The sequence below is a fragment of the Mycena indigotica genome (genome assembly GCF_014461135.1).
Source record: "Mycena indigotica strain 171206Taipei chromosome Unknown Mind.scaff0003, whole genome shotgun sequence".
In the NCBI taxonomy this organism is placed as follows: domain Eukaryota; kingdom Fungi; phylum Basidiomycota; class Agaricomycetes; order Agaricales; family Mycenaceae; genus Mycena; species Mycena indigotica.
Window position 1 is genome coordinate 4561016 of NW_023503002.1, and position 25937 is coordinate 4586952.

The window sequence follows — 25937 nt, forward strand, 5'->3', positions numbered from 1 at the left end:
TTTTTATGAAACTTCAACAAAATGGGGTGTATATGTGAATCCTTGTGCATCTTGGCTGGTTCAAAGCATCTCTGTTGTTGATCCCATCGGATTGGAATTGGGGATGGACATGATGGCTGCATATTGAAGGCCATAGTTGGTTCAAATATAGGTTTCAGGGCTGACATATCATGGGCCAGCACCTGCATTCCGTGCATCCGAGAAATCACCAAAATGTCGTGATGAACATAGGTTTCAATTTCCACTTCAGTTAGTTGTAATGTGCCTTCACAATCCCAGGCCCAGAAGTATAGATCCTGAAGTGCAGGAATAGTTGTTCCATAGAATGTTGGAGTGATATTTCTGATAAAGAGGAAGATCTCTGCTTTGGAGGAATTGGTCATGAATGTGCCTGACAGGGTGCAGGCATCCCAGGTATCTATCAGGTGCAGGTAAGTTGAGATTCCACTGATTATAACTAAGAGAATTTAGTCCAGTTAAAACAGATGGAAACAAACTGACAGGCAGCTATAATGTATGCTTGTCAATTTCAAAATATGAGATTTGTACAATACAGCCAACATACCAGCATCTGGAGAGCTGATGGTGAGACCTAGAGAAAGTGCCATCTGAAGCATGCTAGCTTCTAATGGTTCACACATGTCAAACCATGTTCTGAGATGAAGAATGTTGCAAGGATTATCCAGATGACTTGTCATTTTATTGATCTCTGTCAATGAAATTCTGGAAAAATTCAATTGAGCATATAACAGAAGAAAAGGCAATATGTAAGCAACCTTGTGAAACTATTGTGGATTGCCCATTGGATCGGGATATGTCCTCTGATGTGAAACCAACTCCTTCCAGCTGGTAATATCTTATCTCTCATTGCTGTGTACAGGTCAGAGATCATGCTTGTATTCAGTTCCTTGTCAAACTGTAGCAGAGCTGGAAGCTGAATAGTCACACTCTGCGAGAGATCCATAGGCAGAACAATTGGCCCTGTAGTGGCAAACAGAATCTCTACAATCTCTTTGGGTGTTAGGTACTTGTACAGCTCTTGTGGTGTTGTCTGTGGAGTGATATGGACATGGCGGACCATGTTAAGGCTCTCTGTAATATATCTTGTCTTCAACCAAAGTGCTGTTTCCTGATTGCTTTCCAGTCCTAGTTTGATCTTCAGCTGTCCTGTTGAAGGGCAGTACCATTCACTATATTGTTGAAATGCATTGGAGTATAGATCAAGACCAGCTTCTGTTTGCAGATATTGGTATGATTCCTATATAGTAATGTTTGTTGAGAAGCACAGGAAAACATGAAATACATACATGGAAATTGAGGCTCTATATGACATTCAAAAAGAAAAAAACCCATATTCCATCACATAAGGATGTTTACATACCATTGACAGTAGCATAACCTTTCGAGAGAAGTTCGAAGTCAGCTTGAAAACTGCATCAAGAGGGATTAACTCTGGGAACAATCAGAAAACCACTCAGTGCATATAGTAATCGTACTTACCTTCATGGTAGATCAGCGCATTGACCGATTTGAATTTTGAAACCCCCAATAACTTCGGAATGCAAGATCTAGTTATGATAGTTCGGATAATCAGTTGGCGGGTCCAAGCAGTCGATGGGGATGGGGTGCTTGCCCTATGTCTTGATGCTCGATAGCATCCTTCTTCCACTACGCTGAGATCAAAACAGGACAAACCAACAAAAAGGTTAGACATGCCTGTTCAAAGTCCGAACCCCCATATTTCATCACAGTGAACCTTTCAGAGCTGGGAAACACCGTGCCGTGGTGAACCGTGATCATTTGGCCAGTTTTGACCGCCTTCACAGTCCCGTCGCGTTTCGTACGCCGTTCCACTACTGCGACTGTCGCTACCGTGGCGCCGATATTCACATGACCCCATTTGATTTCAGGAAATTCTGTTTCATGCAGGGTTAGCACATCCACACAAATTGAAGGCTACGCACGGTCTTCGTCGTCCGACTCTGGCTGCTGCCGCTGGATAATCTGCGTGAAATTCCCCCCCGTTATGTTCACGTTCTTCAGGTTGTTGAAGACAGCAACGCTCCGGGCGTGTCCAACATGCATCGGAGTCGGAGACTTAGCATTGGTTGGCACATCGCTCGAGCGAGAAGCGTGCTCAAGTCCTTGCTGGTGAGTCGTGGCTCCCATGTTTGCTTGCGGCTTGGAAAACTTGGGCGACATGAGGCGCGGGGTCAAGTTTGAAGGAAGTTGGAGCGGGGCCGTCCATATATATGAGAGTTGGAAGCTGTTGTCTGAACATGACTAGTTCTTCGCCTCACGCTGCGGGCCCATGCCCCGATGGACAGATGGAAGCCAGATATAAAATGATTTTGAAGATGTTTCAATTAGCGTTTTACGAGATCTGAAAACAGCACTTCTCAAAAAAGACCATCCGGTTCGCACGCTGCGGAATCATATCTAACCTCACCACCTATCCCAGCGACGGTCGCACGATCTCGCAGCCCTTCGCCTTCCAGCCCTCCTCAATCTTCAAAAGGTTGTCCACGGTCTCCAGGAAGGTCGACTCCGTGCTCTTGAAGTCCGCGGGTTTCAGCCCGAGTACTTCTTCGACACGCTTCCAGTCGACGGGGAGTACATCGCTTTGTGATGGAGCCATCGCCTCGAGGAGGCGGTCCTTCACCTCTGGTCTCTGCTCGGCAAGGAACTCAGCGATCTTTCGGACAGGCCAGCCCGTCGGCGACGAGACGATGATGCGCTTTCTTCCAACTTGGGCGGTCGGAGGGGAGGACAGGGCGGCGACATGAGCGGCTGCGGAGTCACGGACATCGATATAGGTCGTGGCAAGGGGAGGGAAGGCGCCATCCTTAAACAGGAGGTTGTACACGAGGAAGTTGGTGCTGAAGTTTTGTTCGGCGGGGGTGGGGGGGATAGGGTAATACTTGGTGAAAGGGCCAAAGAAGAAGGTGGGGTTGACTGTGAATGTGAGCCAGAGGATTATACAGTTCAAGAGCTCAACTAACGCGTGGTAACGTCGACATGTGGATGTTTGTCGGCCCAATCCCAGAGTGCTCTCTCAGCCAACGTCTTGGAAACAGCGTAGACGACCATTGGATTCTTGCTGGCAAGCGCGTATTCTTTCGTAATTGGATTCCAGTCTGACTGCTGTGAGCTGAAGATGTCTCTAGGCTGCTGGACGACGCACCTTTGTCCGTGTTACCCTCGCCCGTCGCCATGTTCTTCACCGTCGCAATTGAGCTAGTCACGACGACCTTCTTCACACCAGCCTTCTCCGCTTGCACCACAATATTCAGTGTACCGTCAACCGCTTTCTAGCAACCCAGTCGATGAGTCAATGCACAAACGCCACCTTAAGACGCACCTGTAGTTGCTCCTCAAAACCCACCCGCCCTGGCATCGGCGTCGCAAGATGCAGTAGCCCGTCAACACCGACAAGCGCCTCAGGAAACTGGTCGCTGGCAAGGTCGGAGATCTTCACGACCTCAAACGCATCGCCAAAACTCGCGTATGTAGCTTTCAGCTGCTCGGCCTTTTCCCCACGCGCGACTCTAACGACCATTCGGTCACGAATTAGACGGGCAGAGAGCTGACGACTCACCCACGGACACGATAGCCCTTCTCAAGAAGCTGCTGGACGATGTGTGAGCCTAGGAAGCCGGATGTGCCCGTGACCTGTCCCGCCGGTCAGTACCAATCGATTGACGCTAACCTGGGCCGTACAAAGATGAGTTCAGACTTCGCCATGGATGTCGTCGATAAACTGGGTGAAGACGTGTCAGTGAGGGCAAACACGCAGTCAAGACACGTGGAGACGCACCAACTTGAAGCCGCTTTATAGCCACCCCAGAAGCGTGCGCCACGCGTGTAATGGATCAGATAAGGAGGGAATGAGGACTTTTGGAGCGTAGTACGCCGTAGCGCGGAGACGGTCGGGAGGAAAAATGACATGGCAGAGTGACCGAGTTGTGACGCCGGACCTGGAAAAGGACGAAATTGATATTTGCAGCAAATCACGACCTGATTAGGCGCAGGCCGGGAGCAAATTCATACCAGCAGGGAGACATCCATCTGGGCCGAGGAAGATGCTTATCCACAGAAGCTTCCGGAAATCCCGGGTTATTGATGTGTATCGATGACGGAGGAGAGCGGTGTGGTTGTCGTCGATCGATGTATTATGGTGACGGGCCCAGCGTCGCAAGCCGATTTAAACAATTCAAGCAGCTGCGGAAGAGACGCGGGGCTCGGCCACCACTAAACACTCCTCGGCTCTATCATACATTCAAATACTTCGGCGATTCCGCCACAGCCCGATGGTGCTTTGGAACCCAGTCTAAACATAGACAGAATAACCAGCGCAACGGACGATAAGACACGGATTGAAACAGGCGAAATTACCACTTGAGTTAAAGGACAATTCTCTACCTATGTAAGTATCCCGATAGCAAAATGGCAAAACAGACCAGAAGCGAGAAAAAAACACTACTAGATTAGAGTTGGCACATTCCTGTTGGGCTCCCTGTCTCCGCGTCTACGACGGTTACCAGCACCTCCTCTTCCTTCGAATACATATCAAGCTCAGGAATGTCTGGTCTACCTTCCTGCACCGCACTCGAGGTATCGCGGGGTTGCAGAGGCGTGGCCTTCAGTCTAAATCTGACCTGCGTTGCAATTAGCCAATGTCTTCCGCAACAGGTAGCATACCCTCCAGGCGGCGCCTTTGACCTGCAATAATGGCACCACCAGGACGAAAATAACGCCGACGATTCTGTAAATCCATTAACACAGCACGCTTATCCAGGAACGACGGATAATGGACTTACGCAGCCTCGCAACCAAACACCTCCATCGCTCCACGCCGCGTGAGCCACGCTGCTTGAAAGTATACGACTGCAAAGCCCGAGATTGTGCGGAAGAAGTTGAACAGCGCAGAGACCTCTCCCTGGTGGGCCGGGAAACAGTCCTCCAGATATGCGTCTGAAATATATAGATGACGTCGCGTTGCGAGCGAAGGGGAAGTCAAGACCCACAGATGGCTGTTGTGTTGAGCATTATCGCGGTCTGCGCGATGCCCCAGCCCATGATGACTGCCGCAAGGTTGAGTGCATGGAACCCGTATCCCTGGAGCAAGAAGCCGGTCAGATACAACGGAAGCGAGACATAACACATCCTGGTTCCACATCAATCGAGATATTCTACCCACAGACTGAGCGACATACCATAAGCGCGTCTCGGCAAAATGTATTCCGTCCTTTGTGCGGATGCCCACTGCAAGAAAGTAGTCGTTTCCGTAGCGGCCAATAATCTCGCCTAGGATTGTCGCCACCTAAGGCAGTGAGCCGGGGAAGAAACCAACCGAAAGAGACGCGAACGATTGGAGTAGCATAGCTAGACGAAATCGCTGTCTGGTTGAAGCCAAAACCGGTCGGCCGTGGGGTTCCGAGGAAGATGGCGTTGGTTATTGTCATGCCGATGCTCAAGCCAAACTCGATTCCCTGGACAGTCTAGGGTCAGCTGCGAAAGACTATGGACCATGTTGACGTACACCGTACAACATAACGAGCAACGCCTGCGGTCGCCACACCACGCGCAGAGGACTGATTACACACTCTCCCCATGATGGTCGGTGCCGGGCCAACTTCATGCCAGTGACGCCCAGCAGGCTTTCGATGCGGTAGCGCAATTTCGAAGAAGTCTTCGACACCGGATGGTGAGCTCTCCGGTCGTACATTCTGCGTAGAGTTATCAGAGTGGTCATACATTACACGGGAGCACGGACGTTTCTTCAGCCAGAAGCATAGTCATGGCGAGGACTGTTAATGAAATGAAGCATCCAACAGCAAAGGCCCAGCGAAAGCTTATGGGATTAGAGACAGCAAGGCTACGAACAAGGCCACACTCACTTGGCATGGGCGACAAGGAATCCGAGGAAGAATGGAGATAGAAAGGGCGAGATAATGAATCCTGCAGTCCATATATTAAGCTAAACTGCCCGTCAGAAGAGCGAAGAACTGAAGGCTGATAAGCGAAAAACATACTTTGCGACATTGGAGATGGAGCGGGTACATATCGGTAACGGTATACAGCCCAGTTATTTGCGCTGCTGTTGAGAAGAACGATGCAATGCATCGCGTTGCTGCGAAGACACGAAGCGAGGGGGCTAGCGTGCTCGCAATGAGGAAGGCGAACGCGACGAGTTGGGAATAAAATAGCACTGGGAGGCGGCCCCAGCGGCGGACAACAATGACCGCCGCAAAGCCACCCCACCCGAGCAGGAATATGGACCAACTAGATCCGGTTGAGCGCTTCGCAAAAGGAAGAGCTAGAAGCGAGGACTCACTTGGCCGACAGCTCATTAACGTGGTTCGGAGTCGTATCATACTCGTCCGCCAGCGCGAAGACCGTTGCGACGCCGATGCTCCCAACGAAGTCGGGGATGCAGCTCGCCAAGGTGATTATGACCAGCTGTGTCGTTTTCCGTCGCTCTGTCCACTGGGAGAAGGTAAAGTGGGCATGTGCGACCGATAATTGGTGAGGATATTCACGTTCTGAGGGTCTTCAGGGTCGTTGGTGGGCTGTGGCCACAATATCGTGCCTCCGTCGGCCGAGAGTTTCAGTTTACGAGCGACCTCTGTGCCGAATGCCTCCTCGGCCTCTCTGCGCAATGGAAGTGAAGATCGTGCCCAATACACAAGAAGCAGAGAGACGCACCTCGGGTCCATCACCAGCCGTCCCGCATTCCTCTCATGATAGCTCACAAGGTCCCACTCCCCCCGCGTTTGCTGCCCAGGACGCTTGTCGGGGTGCCCATCCTTGCTCGAAGCCGCGCCTATTGCCTTGTTGGACATACACTGAATAACAGAGTAGTGAAGGGGGCCACGGCCCTAGACAGGACACTATCGGTTCAGGGTACAATTATAAGGGATGACGGTGAGAAGCATAAAAAAAATCTTACGTACGGTGGCAATTTCCATTTCTCAAGCTGTCAAATGACGTCTTAGTGGCTTGGCGGATAAGCGGAGACGAATAAGAGAAATGCGGAATCTAATTTGAATCTAATCTATAGTGACGCTTCGTTTACGGACCGCCTTGACTTGCTTATGAGCAGGAACTTTTATTTGTGCCGAAATAAATAAGTATTTAACAGTACTAGCTAGTATCGATCTTTGGCGGTTGCCAGTGTCAAGGGCGATCACGGTGATGATCGCCGAGGTCACGACAAGTCCTTCTCTGCTTTCGCCACCACTGGCAAGTTCTTGGCTGCCCTACCGATGGCGGACGATCTCCCCGCTGAGCTTATCATTCGAATTTTCCTGTCGACCCAAAGCGACTCGCCCTTCGGCCCGCGCGTGAATCCGTACATTCTCGCGAGCGTTTCGGCCACCTGGCGGGCAATTGCCCACGCAACGCCTCTCCTCTGGAACGACATCCAGGTCCATCACCTCCAGAACTCCGCCTTAGGCCTTTTGGATGACTCGATAGCGCGTTGCAGTGACCTTCCGCTGCATCTCTCGCTGTGTTTCCTCTCTGAGGACGAAAGTCTCGAAAACGCCATAGACGACGTCCAATTCCACAATATCTCCACGCGCATTTTCGGGACAGAGCTCAGAAATCGATGGAAGACACTCAGGCTCCTGCTCCCGCGGAGGCATTTCCAGACGCTCACAAAAAGCACCCACGAGCTCATTACACTTGTCGCTGTCGAGCAGCTCGAGCTCCGTGCGCTCAAGCCTGCCGCAGGCCATGGGAACTCCGAGCTGCGGCGCGGCGGGCCGGCGATCTCTCGGTTGCCGGAACTCCTCCTCGCGGCCATGCCCCGTCTGCGTCGCTTGACGCTCGACGGCGTACACCTGAGTCTCGCCGACCTTGTAAGTGTCAAAGCGCTCGCGCGTCTCGAGCTGCACTGGCCCATCGCATCTGGCGTCTGGGAGCTTCTCGCGGGCGAGCTCATAACCCTCAATACCCTTGGCCAACCGCCGCTGCCGACCCTCCATGAATTTCAAATTTCAGGCTCCATGCCCGCGGTGTTCTACGTTGCCACTCAGCCGGGCCTGGCGCTCCAAGCATCTCTCTTCTCCGCGCTCACCATAGTCGACATCGCATCTGCCCCCCCTCCACACGTCGTGCCCGTCCTCAAGACCTGTCGCCTGTCCCTGCGCATCCTGCATATTTCACAAATCCACATCGCGAACCTGTTCGGACGTCTTTCGGCCGCGTCAGCAGCGGCGCCGGATATACCGATCATGCTCCCGGTACTACAGACGCTTAAGCTGACGGGCGTGGCCTGGACATCGTCGGATATGCACATGCTGCACGTACTCGCTCCCCAGCTCCGGGAGCTGCATTTCCAGCAGACGCACTTCCCCGCTACGCCCGATTTCTTGTTTCCCTACGCATCTGATGACTTACTCCCTGAACTCCGTCACCTGTCTCTGAAGGACTGCGGCCTGACGCTCGATGTCGTTCAAGCACACCTTGCTCGTCAGCGCACTGCTTCGTCATTGGTCATCCAGGTGGAGACCTCTACACGCCGACAGTAGCACTCAAGTATGCTCAATGACTGCATGTCAATATGACGGTTGTTATCGTTGGAAACTCGGAGCTTGCCGAGGGTGCCTATAGGTCGGAGCTTTGAGCTCAGGTACACATCTGGAGCTTGTAGCTCCAAGCTCCACAGCATCATTTTGGTCCTTGCTTGGTGCTTCCTCATTGTATAAGACTTCCCATATCTAGCCTAATATACGACCAATACAACCACATAAGTACTAATTAGGACACTTTCTTCTGATTTACACCAGTTTTCTATTATTTAAAATTTTGAAAAATAACTTCTAATGACAAGAATTAAGTAAATTCTGATTGAAGTCTATAACACATTCTGGTCCATTCAAAACAAACAAGGACTAACCAGTTAAGTTCATATAGTTTACAAATAAATGAACAAAGGCAAAAGTTGTGGAAATTGCACAAAAATAAACATGGCATTGATGCACTGGTCATGTCCCATAACCCTGATAACATTTCCCTGTCTATTAATTATTGACCTACATTAGTGTTCCAACCAAACAAAGATATCAGGCTCACTCACAGTGATATTACAATCCAGCCACATTAAGACTTTTGGCCAAACTTCTTCTGCCTATCACTGGTCACACCAGATTGCTTTAGTCCCCAACTGTCTCAAAGTCGTGATTTCTGAAAAAAACTCCTATGTTATATGCTTATATAATAGGATCCTATCCTAATACAGCCATTCAGTATATGAACCTTAGAACTTAGTATGTAAGCCACAACTGATCTAGAAATGACTAAGTTTTGTTAATTAAGGTATTCATAAAGCTTTGTTGATATTTACACTGTATTTCTCGGTGGATTTGACTTTAACTGACCATGATAGTATAAAATCATATGTGTTATCTCTATAATGCATTCCCAATTTAAAAAAAGTAATATACTTGGACTTATGTGGCATTTATTAGTGATTGCCTTTCTTGGAACTTGAAGAGCAGTTAGAAAAAACAAGAGTCACTGCATTCTGTTTTTATGTATAACTTTGGCTGTAACAGACCATGACAGTGGATAACTATTTGCATTCCCTTGGTAAGGCCACTGCCTACAGTCTAGAAGATAAACTTGATAATGCAGCAGGTTCCAGTCTTTAATAACTACTATTAAGTAACTAGTCTAGTAATCTTCAAGTTAATATTGGCAGGATTATCTCGGTGATGCGCTTGCGTCACGCTTGTCAGCGGACGCAAACAAAAGAAATCCTCTTTGGATCCTCCCCTGCTAGGACCTTGATCTCAGGCCTCTGGGGTTGCCCTTACATATTACTGTACTATTTTAATCAGTTCGTCGGTCACGCGTCACACAGGGCTCAAGCCGACAAAATTTTTTCATCAGTCACGCATGTCCTGCAGAAATTTGCCCCAAAACGGTCCATATATGGTAATTTTCCGGCCGATTAAATTCCCTAATGGGGAAGGCGTGACAGAAGTTTAGGTTCGTCGTGCATGTCATGCATGTTGGCAGGTGATGAATTGATTCAAATAGTACAGTAGTGGGTCCCTCCAGGAAGGTTTGAATTTGCTCTTACTCATTCCCTGTATTTTAATATTTCAGTTTGATTTCAATGTGAAGATCTCAAAAGGCTAGTTTGTGTATCAAGTAGCAATTGGTTTATAGTATTACATATCCTGTGGTCAGTTGGTAGCTTCACAAAGGCTTGACCTTTTTCTCATATGTTTTTTTTTTTGCCTTCCCCCTGGCAATGCAGTCTATAGCTTTAGGAGATTATTTTCTTGACAGGACATTTGATTGTATACATAATTACCACCACTTGTTCCTATATATATAGTTCTAATTTTCTATTTTTATTTTATTTATTTATTATTATTATTATTCCCCTTCATTTCATTATTTATAGAGAAGATTTCTACAAAATCATAATTTGCACTGATATAATCAAATTATGCTAAAATCATTCAGCATATCAACAATCTTCAACCTCCAAGCTCTATTCTATGACTGCCAACTCAAGCTCCAAGCTCTCATCCGTGAACTCCAAACTCCCACCTCAACCTCAAATTTCTCACAAAAGCTCCAGTCACAAAGCTCCAAAATGGTCAAAAAGCTCCTGGTTCTAATAAACAATGAAAAAACATGTTATATGTCAACCATTGGTCAAGTTGTGTCGGTCCTCGGAGGAAGTAAAGAATTTGTTTACCGGAAACAACCTTGGATCTAGATAGTACCCAACCACCCTCCACGACGATCGTATGTTACACAGGCTACTGTACAAGTCCCTTGAAAACCCACAGAAAAGATTGAATAAGAAGAGCCATCAGCTCACAGCAGCGCCGCGCCGTGGAGGTTGACCCTGAGGATTATGCTGCCGACAGGATAAGTACATATATCATCGGCGCATTGATACTTACTCTAGAACGTCATATTAACTCCAAGTCGCAACGCAGGAGAGTATTAGTGAACATACCGGTGACAGCAGCCATGACAATGGTCAGCATTGCGGTATCGGTCGCGGTCGTGACGCTGTATGTATCATTCGCTGGAGGGTATGAAGCCGAAAAGAGAGACACATACTGGACGTATACCTCGCGCTCCTTTCCCCGCCCCTTCCGCGCGAGCCGCGCAAACTTTATCTTAAAGAACTCCCGGCCCGCCTCGGCGTTCCGTTCCGGGCCGTCGTACTCCTAGTCGAAGTGAGCATTCAACACTGAGCTGTATGCGCAGGTTAGACCACACCGGAAAGTGCTTCTTCAAGGGGGAAGATTTGATCTTCTGCCGGAAGATATCGTCCTTGTTCAAGAACAGGATCTACTCCCGATGAGCCCTCCGCGACATCGAGACAGGAGAATCAGTCACGCACAACTGAGGTCTCCTTGAACCACTTGGAGTGGCAGATCGACTCCCAGATGGTTATGGCGTCCTGCATCTGGTTCTGCTCATCATCGCGATCAATATTTATAGGGCCAGGAAAGGAAGAACGCACCGCGGACCTATCTTCCACCATGCACTGGTCGTACCCGCTCAAACTGACAACGAAGAGGATGCTTGTCACGTCCTGGAAGCAATGGATCCACTTGCGGCGTTCGGACTTCTGGCCACCGACCTACGAAACCGGTTGAGCATGCTCCAGAGATAGTACTGTAACCCGGTAAGAACGGACGTCGACCATGATCATGTCTTTTTCTCCCAATCTAAATCGCGTTTCGGTGATGCCGATCGTCCGTGCGCGGGTATGGAGAATGTCCTGAGTGCTCGGAGTATATCCTGGTGCGAAGAGCCGCGGTAAAGCGGTAAAGATGTACGATAAACTAACGAGCAGGGCGATTAACACCATGAAATGCTGAAAGAATGAAGATGACGACACACTTTTCGGGCAACGCAGCCTGGTTTCCTTTCGCCCATGCTTCTTTTACAATTGGATCTCGCCATAGCCGCGAAAGCGCCTGCGAGCAATGAGTTTTGTGAAATGGCGGAGATACACACGGTCTACGCACGCCCAAATATTCAAGGGGAAATTCCTCCCCGTCGCGCAAGTCAGGTGCGTTCTCGATAAGTGCTAAATCAGCCTATTGGAGTTGTCGTTGCCAGCCAAAGAGTTGAGAAAGATCAATTACTCACCACCAAGTCATCCCTCGACACACCCCGTCCGTCCTTGATTGATGACGTCTCCAAGCCCTGCACCACCATGCGCTCCTTGTACGTTGAGGCAATGACAGTGCCGCCAAACTCCCCTGGGCCCCAATGTCGGACATAGCCCGCACGCCCCTCTTCGTCACCGTCAGGGTAGACTTCTGAGTAGCCGCTCTCCGGAATGAGGTCCAGTCTGAGGTCGGGCAAGGCATCGAGCAACGTTTTCAGCCCCCGTGTGAGATTGTCGAAGACGAGCTGGCGGAAGTGCTCCGTCTCTTCGGCGGAGAACGGCACGTTGTGGATAATTCGCATCTGCTTTTGGATGGTCGACTTGCCCCCGTCTCCGGCGCCAAGGAGCAGGACCTAGCCGATATTAGGGCGGATGAGACAGCACAAAGAGTCCAGACACACCTTGGTCTCCCGGTCCATCTTTGCCTTGGTTGCCTTTAACTCCTTCTCCGCGTCCCGGTGGAGCTGGCGGTCTTTGTCGGTGACCATGACACCCCCTGACATACATGCCCCCATCGCTGGTGGAGATAGCTCGCAGAGAGTGCACGCCCACTTCAGTCCCTCAAGCGAACCGCCAGTCAGCAGCTATCTCCCCGACGTGGTCAGTGGGAGGAAGGAAGTCAAAGAGCCGCCTGTCGCCTGTAAAGCGCCCTGGAAGCTCCAGGACGAAATCAAGGCAACGCGAAGGATCATAGATGATGGCGGGAGCAGAGTTAGCAGGCGTGGGAGCTTCTAATTGGTCCATCACAGATCATTACGAATGCCGACCCTGCGACAAGGGTGTCGGTGAACGTTGAGGGCAAGTCAGCGTACATCACGGCGGTATGTGCTTATGCTGGAAGCGAATTTGACCAAACACTCGTCTCTAGCCAACTTTGTGCTCCTGCGTCCAAATCCGAGACCACCGATAAGCACTTAGCCTTCCATCTGTCAGAATAACCTATCATGGTTCTGTGAGTCTTCGCTTCCAGACCCGCTGGCAACTCAATTAGCCAAATACACGGTTCCAATTAACAGCCAAGCCGAGGTCTTCTGTAATATTCAACTTCATTCCCTGTGATTGAGCTGCAGCTGGCCACTCAATCAGTGGCGAATGTGGCGTTCGGGCGGCGGGCGCCCTTGCTGCACCCATGCATGTAGTACAGTATTGCGATTGACCTGTGATTGGATATAGAAACAGGAATACGATATAATAATATAGCATTGCTGACCGTCACAGCTACTTATCTTGCACTGAATCGAAGCACTGTAGACTGAGAAATTCGGCTTGAATTTGAGGACATAGAAGCTACACGGAAGGAGCGAATGCGATTGAGATAAGTTAGAGATCGTGTGTATGTAAATGCGATGCAATGTAATGCGAGGGAGAAGAAGTCAGGCCGTTGCGAAATATGTTCGCTTCTTATGCACGGCGCAGGAAGCGCCAGTAACCGGGGAGTAGGTGGACGATCGAAATCCAGACATCATACCAGAGGTATGTTTTGCGGTCCTCATCAACGCCGCGCTTGACGACGAAGCGTCCCCCAACGAATGCGGCGAAGAGGATAAAGGCGTCGGCGGTCCAGCCGTCAACCTCCCATAGGCGCACAACGCACAACGACCAGACCACGAGGGCAGTGAGCAGCGGCGCCCGGGCCTTGTCCCCGAAACGAAGGGGAATGGTCTCCCTCTTGATTTGCGCGTCACCGACGACGTCGCGGAAGTCTTGACCATAGTTTGTCGTGGCGAAGATAATGCCGCTTAACAGAACTGCGAGCCAGCCCGAGTTGTCCAGCGTCGTATGGTTGCTCCCTATCGGTATTGCAAGTCAGTCTCGGCAAAGGGATCAAAAACAAGGCACCTACGGGCAACGAGCGTCGTGCCAGCCTCGATCGACGCCAGTCCAAGTCCGTTCAATATGTATCGCGAGTAGATACGCTCGCTGCCGCCAAGCTCGTTGTACATCCATCCCCACAGCGACAGCAACAGACTGGCCATCAGTGTCTGGGAGCTGTAGGCCCAGCTGAGCATCCAACTGAGAGGCAGCAGCGTCCAACGAAGACGGCGGGCGTTTTGCACCGAGATGCGGCCAGATGGGATTGGTCGGCTCGGTTTGTTTGCGGCGTCTTCCTCAGGCGACATGCTCTGATTCGCGGTGTCAAGCACGAGGAGGTGAATCCAGCACCAGAAGAGCAGTTGTGGGATGTGGGAGAGCGACGTAAGGGGAGCACAAACGAATGCGAAGAGTGACTAGAAAATCCAGGTCGGGTCAGGCACGATCATGCAGAGCCAGCGACTACGTACGACGGGGAGGACAAGGGTCATCAGGTCCCCTTCGGTGAATAGCCAGAGCGTTTTGGCGTGGTAGCGCATCTTTGCGGTCGCGGCGGTCTTTGAACTAATTAACAACGATGTCGACATCAGGAAATGGACACCTACGGCACGCTGCAGACTGCCCTGCAGACTTCCCTGCATGCCACTGCGCATCTTCAACGCCTTACGCATGGCGGGCGAGATCGGTGTCGGCTGCATCGGGGAGGTCCGGTCAATGGTGGCTCTTGGAAGGAGGAAGAGGAGGGAGACACGAACGGGATTTCACGTTTTTCGCTCAGATTTTATCGAGGAGGCCGTTGGTGCTTGCCGCAATCCCAAGCAATACATCATACGCTGGCTTAGAGACGCGCATGATGGGAAGCTGGCGACGTGCGATGCGGAGCCGGTAGATTTGCCAGAACTACCGGATAATCTCTCCCCAGGAACAGAGATAGGTCGACAAAGGAGAAGAGGCGAGATGCGCTGGGAATTCGAGATCAGCGTTTGTTCGCAGAGCACCTGGAGATTTTCAAGGTGGCAGCAGTCGCTACCATCAAATGTATGCCGACACTTTTAGCCGGGGGTGACTCCGTATTCTTGAAGTGCCCACTTCAAAGGTTAAAGGCGACGCCTGTTTCATATTCTTTTTCGCCGAGCCCATTGGGTGGCATTGACGAGATTGGGAGCCAGGTGTAAGTTAAAGCGATGCGACAAAGTGATTAGCCGCGCGATGATGAGATGCGGTCGCTCGTGACGTCAGGTTTTCCGCAAACCTGCGTCGAATCTGAGTCATGGTGCACTGTCGGTGGTGAGGACCATCCAGCAGAAGCATTCCAGAACTACGAAGCGGCGAGGTTGTGAGGATTGCGGCTCGTTTGCGAAGTGGGAGGAAAGTCGCCAAGGTCGAGGCACGCTGCGTTTCTTGTGACACTGTAAGGAGCGGCGAAAACCGACCCGCATTGCATCTTGGCGCCTCAGACGTGAGGACTGTTTCGGGCTGACACACTGCGGTGTCCATTCGATTCGGCGGATGGTGCAGACGCGGCGCTGCGGTAGCGTTGTCGCCGGGCTCATCGAGGGGAGAAAAAAAAGATGGGGGTGACTCATAAGTCACGGCATCACATCGCGTCATAACATCATCTCGACCATCATCTCGATCATGTCCGTCAACCACCGGCATTTTCATTGAAGCCCCCGTGGAATGAACGTGGAATAATCCTGGTAGTCAAAGCTCGAAGTTCATGCGGACAGATATACCCAGCTCAAATATGCTCAGCATAAGTCCAAGCCTCATTGCGATTGAGGCTACCATGATGAATGAACTTCATGGGCCATCGAATCATTCTATTACTGGTAGCCTGTGATTGTCCGGCAGTCGGTACATAGTCAGGATGCATGTACCGCATGTTTGCTGCATGTGTTTCTTCTTTCTCTTCATCGGAAATTGTCATAATCGGAACGAATCCGAACGATTGTTGCGGAATCAAATGGAAACCTGATGCAATTGCTGCGTACCTTCGGCAAGGTTGCTTTGTTTTATAACTCCGATCGGCGTGATGGCTTTCTTGGCTATTGCCAGTGACGTTCCGTGCCGTGGATCGTTGCCAGTGTGGGGGGACAGGCGACTGTCACTGACACTAATGCCAAGTTTGTGCCAAGTCTACTGTAATAAATCTACAGATGCATTCGATTCCATGACCTCTGAGATGCGCCAGTAGCCGGGAAGGAGGTGCATTGCGCTCAGCCAGACCTAAGTAAGCACACATTAGTTGCCACACTGGTGATGTCGATTGATCATGCAACGCAACGCACATCATACCACAGGTAACTACATGCGTCCTCGTCCACGCCCCGGCGAAGGAGAAATCGCCCCCCAACAAAGGCCGCAGAGGATACGAATCCAACGGAAGTGATCGCATCGACCCGCCACAGGACTGCTCCACATGTAGACCATGCGACCAGGAGAGCGCACAGCGCTGCCCGCGATGCAGCCCCAAAACGGAGCGGGATGGTGTCGCGACCTATGGCGGCGTCGCCGACGACGTCCCGGAAGTCCTGGGCGTAATTCGTAGTCGTAAACACCAGGAAGCTGACGAGTACCGCGAGCCATCCCGTTTTATCTAGTGATGTTTCAGTGCCTACCCCCCATGGTCATCAGCAAGATCTTTAAAATCGAAAACATGAGAGACATACGTGCAACGAGCGATGTACCCGCCTCGAGTGTCGCCAGTCCGAGCCCATTCAATATCGACCGTGTATAAACGGTCCGGCCGCTGCCGCCCTGCTCATTGTATAGCCATCCCCACAATGAGAGAAGCAGGCTTGTGCAGAGAGCTTGGGTGCCGTACGCTAGACTTAGAGACCAGCAGAGCGGTAGCAGTGCCCAACGCAGAGTGCGAGCGTTTGCCAGGGATATTCGTTTAGCAGGTATCGGTCGGTGCGGCTTATTCGCTGCATCTTCTGTTGGTGAGACAGATTGATTTGCGGTGTCGAGGACGAGAAGGTGCAGCCATAGCCAGAGAAGTAGGTGAGGCGCACGGGAGGCCGATGTAAGTGGGGCGGAAACTAGTGCAAAAAACGACTGGCAGATACCGGTCGCTTGTCATGCGACGGCCAGTGCAGATAATCACTCACCACAGGGAGAACGACAGTCGTGAAGTCGCTCTCGGTAAATAACCACATTGTCCTTGCGTGGTAGACGAGCGGCCACTGAATCCAGAGATGTCATTAGTAGGCTATCGTGCTCAACCTTGAACCCACCAGAATACTCTCTTGGAATCTCCTCGTCGCTGACCACTGGCAGAGGTTCTGGACCGCACCCATGAATAATTGTGGGATGGACATGGAGAAGAAGAGGGAAGTTGATGTCCCAGCAGGAATTCGTCGACTCTAAGTAGGATGACTCGGCGCATCAGATTGGCAAAGGTTGCCTGATCGTGCAGCGGGTGTCGTCGTAGGCGGTCGAATTGCCGGCGGCCGCAATGTACTTTGCCCTCTTTGCGGAAATACTCGCTGATGTGGGCAATCTAACAGCCCAAACCAGCAATGTTCCATGATAGAATCGGCGGTGGCTGGCCCCGAAGCGAATAGAATCAGCGAGGAAGCGTCTGGAGAAGCTGGGTGCGTTCGGTAAGTGAGGCACTAGTGATCATGACGGAGCACCCATTCGCTCTGGCACTGAGGAGCCTCCTCGTGAACCGCACGACTCGTGCAAGCAACTTGAAATACTTTGAGATCGCCATAGAGAAGGAGAGGGAAGAGCGCCTCGGCAATATATTCATCTGCATAAGTATGTCAGTTGGGTGTCGGCGCATCAGGTCGGCAAACCGTTACCTGATACACAACGGGTGTTGCGATCGTAGGCGGTCGATATGCTCGTGGCCGCGAGGAACTTTGCTTGCTTTCCGCGGTACTCGCTCGCCGAATAAGGCAATGTATGCGCCAGGAACCAGCCCATCGTCTTCTTGTGGGATGCGGGCTGATACTTTGCTGATACTCGTTGAAAACGAGGATTGAATCCCTGAAAAAGCGAGTTTTAATCATGATATCGATGGGTGGGCCCGGAGGCAACTAGATTACAGCCGGGGAAGCATCCGCAGAGGCTGAGCGGGTTCGCGCCGTGAAGCGGCCATTGTGGTGGTTTGGTGGTGGTCAAGACGAAAACGTGGCATGTGATAATGATCGATGCAACGTGTTACAGCATCGAAATCACGCTTACGATTCGGCCTCTTCTTCCCGACCTTTGATGTCTTCGTCGACTCCCCGTCGTTTTACGCTGTCTGCGGCCATGCTGCGCGGCGCATACACATGGGATGGGATGCAATACCGATTGTGAGTGTTACGATTACCTTGGAATGAAATGGGCTTAGGGCCTGCCAGCAAAACCACTCCGCGACTAAACAGGCGCGACAAAGTGTGGGGGCACTGTCGGACGGCGAGGAGACAACGATTGAGTTTGAGTACGTGTACTTATCTCTCCCTGGACCTTCCAACTTGACGACGACAGCTCCGGGTGGTCAAACGCAGGCTGAGCCAAATGTTAACCGTGCTTCTACGATGACACAGCTGTCAGCTATTCTGCCCCAATCTAAAGCGGACTTCATGCCAGGAATTTGACGCCATGGACGCCGGAGTCCCGTCATTTACCGCAACATTTGGCCGACTGGAATGAGGCCTCACCAGTGAAGTTTCCCAGTCCGTCTGGCGCGGCTCTGTGCGTGCGTTGTGCGGGAACCCTCCGGCGAGCCTTTCCTCACAGAGCATGTAGCGGACGTTCGCGACGCGGAATGCAGGAGCCAAATCTCGCCTCGGAACGCCCTTCCGCCCAAGCTTCGGCTTCAAGACCCGCGCTATAAAGTGTTCCTCTCCCGACTATCCTTCGGCTGCCAGCCTGCCTCTTCGCCTGGTCCTTTTCTTCTCGCGCAGAATCTAGGCAGACAAGACACCTGTCGCGCTAGATGCCCCAGATAATAACCATGGCTGACTTTCAAAAGGCCCATCGAGACCGCGAGCGTGACGACCCGCCGGGGCTACAACTAGTAGACGACGACACCATGTCTTGGCAGCATTGCGGCAGCTCCGACTACCATGCGCATGCATCCTCCCCGTTTGCCAGCCAGCACTCCCTCGACAGCAAAGCAGCAACCTCTCTCGGTCACTTAACGCTAGCTTCCACTGTTTGGAATGCGAGCGGTAGCTCGACCGCGCATCTTAACCGCACGCCGAAGTTCCCCGAGGGAGGACGGAAGGGATACCTCGCTGTGTTTGGAGGGTTCATGGCCTTGTTTTGCACCTTTGGGCAGATGAACACGTTTGGGACGTTCCAGGCGTGGTATACAGAGCATCAGCTACGGCATCTGCCACCATCGACGATAGCGTGGATTGGGTCATTACAGCTGTGGGTGTTCTTTCTTTCGGTGCGTCATCTCGTGTACTCTTCAAACCACCAACCGGTTATAGGGCGGGCCCATTGGGAAGATATTCGATGCCTACGGTCCACGCTGGCTCATGGTTGTCGGGACCATTGTCTACGTCCTGGCTATCATGATTACCAGTATCTGCACGAGATATTATCAATACCTATTAGTTCAAGGGCTGTTGTTCGGGCTGGGGGTTGGACTAATGCAAGTGTTATTTGGGTTCAAAACAAAGGGTTGAACGCTGATGTCTATCGTGCAGGTTCTACCCAGCCCTGTCGAGCGTGTCGACTTATTTTTCCAAACATCGCGCCACCGCACTGGGGATTGTTGCTTCAGGCTCAAGCTTTGGTGCGCTGATATGCGTCTTCTTTGCCATGGCTGATCTCTTCAAGGCGGAGTAATGTACCCGATAATGCTTGAGCGCCTCTTTCAGCGAGTGGGCTTTGGCTGGGCTGTGAGGATATCGGGTCTGCTCAGTGGAACCGTGTGTTGTGTTGCACTCGCGACCGTTACCCGTTACGCCCCGCCCAAGCAACGCAGCGCCAGCACACGCATGATCATAGCCGATACTATCCGCGATTCGCGGTTCGTTCTCCTTGCCGCGGGAAGCTGCTTCGTTGCACTCGGTGAGCTTGCGTGATTCTGCGTTTCCATGAATACTAGCTTAAGACTAATATTAATGCCTCCTAGGCTTGTTCATCCCCTTCATCTTCATCGTCGAATACGCACACGACATTGCCATACCCGCCGACAAGGACTTCACCGTGCTCGCTGTGATGAATGCCGGCGGAATTGTGGGGCGCTTCGTGCCCGCATACCTCTCCGACCGCATCGGCCGCTTCAACCTCCTCGCACCATCAGCACTGCTCTCTGGCCTCCTCTGCGTGTTCCTCTGGCTCTTCGCGCGCTCGCTAGCTCCGTTATTGGTGTTCGCAGCGCTGTACGGCTTCATGAGTGGGGCGTTCATTAGCCTCATCACGCCATGTGTCGCTCAGATCTCCGATATACGCATGATTGGTAGTCGTATCGGGATCTTGTATAGTATCATTGCCACCCCGTTCGTCCTCTCAATCTTCATCAACCACTTTATTGATGGGTTCATTGCAGCGCAGTCATTGGCCCACCCGCTGCTGGTGCGCTATTGCGAGCCTCAGGCGCGAGGTCCGAGGCCATATACACGGGCATGATCCTCTTCTCTGGCCTCACCGTCATCGTCGGCGCATGTGTCATTTTCTTGGCGAAGCTTCGGATCGATAAGCGGCTTCTCGCGCGAGTGTAGCGTAGCTCGGCCGCTGCGAAGAGCGCTTAATGTTTACTTTTTCAAGCTCGAGTGCAGCGGCCCGGGCTGTCGTAATGCGTACTACGTAGCGACAAGGACTGACTCAACAAGCATCGGTGGCCTATGGCATATACATTTTGGGACGAATGACCCCTTTCCTCAGGATAAGTATACATGCAGCATGCTTTGGGGAATGGAAGTTGATATATAAGTAGTTGAATACATGCCAGTAAACAGAAATGCAAGGAATGCAACTACTATAGTTTCATTGGATTGAAGAACATATTTATGTAGAAATTTTATCAAGGTAGTACAAAAATGTTTGTATGCCTAAGTACCATGAAGCCTGTTGTAATATCGCTTACTCTAGCGAAGTCCGGGCGGATCACTCAGCCCGACGCTGACTGATCCCAGTCAGACTTTAGTAGAACTTACTAGAATATTCATTAGTAGTATAAATACTGTACTACTTTACAGAATAAACATTGAACTTCTCTCCTGTTCTTTCAACAAAGCCAATATGTAAGAACATCTGTTTTGGGCTGCTGCCTATTTACCCTCACACCTTCAAGGGTTGACTTATCCATGGGTATCATGGATATGGAAAGTTCTATCCGTATCCTTACAGATAAAATCTGTGTATCCACACGGATTGCATCTATCCATGTCATTCCCTAGATATATTATGTCCAAGGTATAAATGTATGAAAGTAGTATACTAATATTATAATATAAGATCGAATAATATTACAGTGGTTCTGGCCACACAGCATAAGATAATCACCATTTCTCATGCACATCTATATGTAGCATTCACAGTGGGGGTTGCAGCCAAAAAATAGTCTCCTCAGCAGGATTTACATAAAATCAATAGTGGTCTAAAACAATGGTCTTTCTTTTGCTGTTTTGATTGATATGCAATAAAAGTTGCAAAATTTATATCTCATTTACAAGAAATCAAATTCTGCATTAGGGTATCGAATGTAGCATATATTGCAACTGCCCCCTTCCTGACCATGTTCTGGGGCCAATTCTTACATAAATCATGGGCCCTGATTTCTGTGCATGTGACTTGAAAATTACCTTATTTTGTAATTTTCGAGTCACGTGCACAGAAATCCGCAGCCTTGATTTAAATCCAATTGGCTGACCACATTTGGCACTGGTTTTCCCACAAAACAGTCCTGCTTCAGGCCCCATTTTGCACAAACCCCTCGTGTGAAAATTGTCAGCTGATATTGGCAGTAAGTTATGCCACCAAATCAAGTCTCACACTGGAGTTTCTGCCAAAAAATAGGCCCTGAAGTAGGATTAATTAGGACAAGAAAAATGTATATTTTTGCAACCTGGAACAATAATAAATAAAACTCCAGGAAAATAGACATGATTTGGAAAGAATTGGGGCATATATTAAGTCATCAGATTGGACTGAACTCAGAGCCAATATCAGCTGACAGTTTTGTGGCAATGATTTGCAACAAATAAATGCACCACATATGTTACAAGGTATAAGACCATATATATCCAAAATCCAGGCCAGCACCAAAGTGTACCTAATATATCAGAAATAAGTGGCAAATTGCCATTATCCCCTTGTATATGACAAATTGGGATAATAATAATGTGACACTATTTCTTTGACAAATATTTGGGCTTGAATAATGTGCACTTATTGTTTACAAAACAGGGTCAGGAAGACTGGCATGGGGTACTGTCCTATTTCGATCAAGTGTCCGGGGGGTATAACACATAATGCACTCTGTCTGGAGAAACAGGTGTCCAGAGCCTGAGGGAATGCGTAACAGGTCAAAAAATCTGACCGTGTCCGCATTGATAAATGCTAAGATTTTGTTCCTTTATTTTTGCCTCTAATCAGACCTTTAGATGTAATTTGAAGCTAAAATGGCCAAATTGAAGACTTGGGAAAACTTTTGAGTTTCTATCCCACTTTTGACCAAATCCGTTACTTACTGTCTTGACATTGGGGATGGGCACAGATACACGGATTATTATGGGTAGGGGGTCCGGTATCCACAGATTTATCCGTGCCCATCCCTACCGGACATGGCTGTAACATGTAACACTCCCCAAATGGGTCCTGTCCGGAGGCCCGCGTAACGCGTAACCCGGACAGTTGATTGAAATGATACAGTAGTCATTAATGTATGTGATATTTGGTACCATGATATAGAACTTGATTTCTTATAAATCAGATACAATTTTTGCAGCTTTTACTTATTGCATATCAATCAAAGCAGCAAAAAAGACCATTGTTTCTTCCATATAAATCCTGCTTAGGGGACCATTTGTCGGCTGAAAGCCTGGTGTGTCTACTTCACTAAGCTGTTAAAAAATTAAAAACATACATTTTTCGTCTACTATTTATCACAAATAAATCCTACTTCAGGGCCCATTTTTTTGGCAGAACCCCCAGTATGATTGTCACACAAGTGTTGAATCCAATGATGTTCCTTACAATGAAATATTCATTTAATTTAATCTCATTTTGCAGTCACTCTCTAAAATTTAAATCTCTCTTGCACCTCGATCACTCTGTCTTGTTTGGGTTCATCAATGTGAAGTTCAGTAGATACAGTAGGACAATGCAACAATAGCTGCCATCCACGCCACGGCCGAATTGGCGCCGCTTTGCGCACATGCGCCACTTGTACTTTTTGTCGGTGCCGGCGGCCGAGTCCCGCTGGACCCCGGGCCGGAGGCGGCGGGCGTGCCGCCGAGCGTCGCGATGGGGACGACCACGCCGCTGACCGTATTGGTGTGGCCCGGCACTGGGACGCCGGGGACCTGAGGGAAGGCTTGCACGCAGACGGCCCCGCCGTGGCCGTCAAACTTGCAGTCGTCGAGCGTGCCGGCGAAGCGCGTGCTGGCGGAGGGCGGCGCGCCCGGCGGGAGAATCTCGGAGGCCACGAACCCACCGGTGCTTTGCGCATAGAGGACTGTGTGGTGGTCATGGTTACGGTACCGGTACCGTGATGTGGAGGGAGGGACGTACAGTCGAAGGTGATGGGCGTGCTGAGGAGAACCTGGGTGTCGCTCGCGTCGACGAGCGCCTGGAAGCTCTGCACGACCTCTTCGAGGTAGGTCGTCTGCCCGTCGGGGCCGAGCGGCAGCGCACTGAAGGAGACGGTCTCGGAAATGACGACGCGCGTTGCCTCGCTCGTGGGCCCAGGGGGCACCGAAACACCGAAAAGTGTGGTCTGTGCCTGTGCTAGAGGACTGGGAGTGAGTCACGGAACAGTAGCTGAGAGTGAAGAGATGCACCGAGGGCAAGCAGGCTGAAAAGAGCCAGAACCTTGGACGAGCCGGACATGGCGGGTGGGAGGAGGAAGGAAAAGACCCTGCACGTCCTGCGCAAATCGCGGACCATCAGTCAAGGGAAGCGTCCCAATATCGTCCTAAGCAGGCGTGGGATGCACTGCATATGTAAATTGAGTAAAAATATCCTCGCTGTTTTATTTTCTCACCCCAGCTCAGCTCGGCGATCAGATTGTGTATCGCGTTACGCGTGTGACATCGGCTGATGGCGCGTGATAGCGATTTTCGCCGGATGCACGCGTCTTGCTTCCTCCTCCCTCCCGCTCCCACTCGCCCTCGCCGCCGCGCTCTGCGTCATCCCCATCGCCCTCCTGGCCGCCAACCACGTTCTTGGCCGCACTACCACCGTTCCTCCTGGAGAAAAACCGACGAGCGACAGAAGTCAGAGGAGGAAGATCATGCAGCCCGCACGCGACGACCTCGAGCCGCCCAAAGACGACCCCTTCACGCTTGCGCAGCTAGAGGCTTTCAGCGGCGCTGACCCCGCAAAACCGATATACGTTTCTATCAAGGGTCCGCTCCCCATGTTCCTCCCTTTCCCTTGCGACGGACACTGACAATCCCGCAGGAACAGTCTTCGATGTCACGCGCAACGCCGCGACGTACGGCCCCGCCGGCTCATACGCGCTCTTTGCGGGGCGCGATGCGTCCCGCGCCCTGGGCATGTCGAGCCTGAAGCCCGAGGACGCGCTGCCCGACTACGCCGGCCTCGCGGAGAAGGACCGCAAGGTGCTCGACGACTGGCATGCGTTCTTCCTGTGCGTAGTCCCCTTCTCTTGCCGACGGAGGAAAGCTGATCGGTGATAGGAAGCGGTATAATGTGGTCGGCAAGGTCGTTGACCACCCGACTTTGTTGGCGGAGGCGGAGGCAGAGAGGGCGAACTTGTAGTGTTTCATAGAGGCGTTATTTTGGTGCGGGTCTTCTTATGCGTCTTACGCGTTGACTCAATTTGTCTCCAGAATATTATTGTACTTGTATATCGTTCCCCAATTTGTTTTCTCCTCCCCACCCTTCGTCCGCGCCGTCAACTCCCACGTCCTCCACGCACCGTCCACCCATTGCAAAACAGCCGTCGCACGGAGCATCCCTTGTCGTGCATGTGCCGACTTTTTCCCTCATAGGCTTCGATATCTGCCTTGCCATTGCTTTGAACGAATCGTGAATCATCGCGGACATCCGAGTCGGCGCCAGAGACAATGTTTTCCTTAAGCCAGTTACTTATCCTGGTTGTTTGTTTTACTCGTGCCCGATTCATTGATGGAAATCCAGTCGTACCCGTCGCTCTACTGCGACTTCACATTTTCGGTACATATGCCACCATCGATCGTCCAGGTTTCCCAAAGGGACCGTGTCCACTGCATGTCCGTGTGTGTGTGTGACGGTAAGTGACACGTCAGTCTCTCTTCCTCGTCCTCACGACCACCACGCGGTGCCTCCCATGGGCTCCTGTGCGACCTGCGACTTCACTCCGTCCTACTTGCTCCCATCCGACGACCAGACGGCCGCGCTGTATGCCCTCCTCCGCACCAATGTTCCAGCGGCGGAGGTGCAGCGACAAAAGTTGGAGACGAACATCGCTGCAGGCCACGGGGAACTCGGACGCTACGACGGGGCGATAGAGGCGCTGCTCAGCCGTGCCAAGAGCCTGCGGCAAGAGCGAGATCGGCTGAAGAAGCATCTTGCGGCATGCCGCAGCGCGCTGTTCAAGTTCTCGCCGATCCGACAACTTGAACCCCCAAATGAGGTGTTGCTGTTGATACTGGAGATGGCTGCCCGGAGTCAGGCCAGTATGTACCACCTCCGGATTGACAGCAGCCGCCGCAGGAAGCCGATGGAACGACTTGCGCGGGCTCACTTGCATGACTTGGCTGGGGTGAGTTCGGGTCTCCTATGCCCATTTCAACGCTCATATGGGGTAGGTGTGCTTTAGATGGCGCAGTATTGTGTT

At 51.1% G+C, this 25937-nt stretch overlaps 6 protein-coding genes across 6 annotated transcripts; 2 read left to right on the forward strand and 4 right to left on the reverse strand.

Annotated features, from left to right (window-relative positions):
- Nucleotides 1-2452: 2452 nt before the first annotated feature.
- On the reverse strand, nt 2453-3948 carry MIND_00392800 (Epimerase domain-containing protein; the record flags this gene model as incomplete). Its single annotated transcript, XM_037360757.1, has 7 exons — nt 2453-2955; nt 3003-3137; nt 3185-3311; nt 3362-3548; nt 3599-3672; nt 3721-3760; nt 3818-3948. The coding sequence occupies 7 exons, from the start codon at nt 3946-3948 to the stop codon at nt 2453-2455; spliced, it is 1197 nt and encodes a 398-aa protein (XP_037223642.1).
- A 539-nt stretch (nt 3949-4487) lies between these two features.
- Nucleotides 4488-6845, reverse strand: MIND_00392900 (Efflux pump rdc3; the record flags this gene model as incomplete). Its single annotated transcript, XM_037360758.1, has 13 exons — nt 4488-4658; nt 4702-4765; nt 4821-4974; nt 5028-5167; nt 5217-5323; nt 5370-5492; nt 5543-5729; nt 5777-5854; nt 5901-5980; nt 6036-6285; nt 6338-6489; nt 6543-6654; nt 6709-6845. 13 exons carry the CDS (start codon nt 6843-6845, stop codon nt 4488-4490), a joined length of 1755 nt encoding a protein of 584 aa, XP_037223643.1.
- Nucleotides 6846-10883: 4038 nt separating this feature from the next.
- Nucleotides 10884-12678, reverse strand: MIND_00393000 (Heterotrimeric G-protein alpha subunit 4; the record flags this gene model as incomplete). The annotated part of the gene is made up of 11 exons (XM_037360759.1): nt 10884-10888; nt 10991-11046; nt 11098-11207; nt 11260-11331; nt 11384-11455; nt 11507-11626; nt 11684-11831; nt 11890-11966; nt 12018-12089; nt 12142-12516; nt 12565-12678. 11 exons carry the CDS (start codon nt 12676-12678, stop codon nt 10884-10886), a joined length of 1221 nt encoding a protein of 406 aa, XP_037223644.1.
- Nucleotides 12679-18138: 5460 nt separating this feature from the next.
- MIND_00393100 (Monocarboxylate permease-like protein) lies at nt 18139-20652 on the forward strand (the record flags this gene model as incomplete). Its single annotated transcript, XM_037360760.1, has 10 exons — nt 18139-18285; nt 18334-18521; nt 18563-18671; nt 18722-18859; nt 18912-19370; nt 19414-19592; nt 19633-19721; nt 19766-19999; nt 20064-20430; nt 20481-20652. 10 exons carry the CDS (start codon nt 18139-18141, stop codon nt 20650-20652), a joined length of 2082 nt encoding a protein of 693 aa, XP_037223645.1.
- Nucleotides 20653-23235: 2583 nt separating this feature from the next.
- Nucleotides 23236-23983, reverse strand: MIND_00393200 (uncharacterized protein; the record flags this gene model as incomplete). The annotated part of the gene is made up of 3 exons (XM_037360761.1): nt 23236-23609; nt 23666-23881; nt 23935-23983. 3 exons carry the CDS (start codon nt 23981-23983, stop codon nt 23236-23238), a joined length of 639 nt encoding a protein of 212 aa, XP_037223646.1.
- A 259-nt stretch (nt 23984-24242) lies between these two features.
- Nucleotides 24243-24877, forward strand: MIND_00393300 (Cytochrome B5; the record flags this gene model as incomplete). Its single annotated transcript, XM_037360762.1, has 3 exons — nt 24243-24501; nt 24557-24746; nt 24796-24877. Exons 1-3 carry the CDS (start codon nt 24387-24389, stop codon nt 24875-24877), a joined length of 387 nt encoding a protein of 128 aa, XP_037223647.1. The 5' UTR covers nt 24243-24386.
- Nucleotides 24878-25937: the final 1060 nt, after the last annotated feature.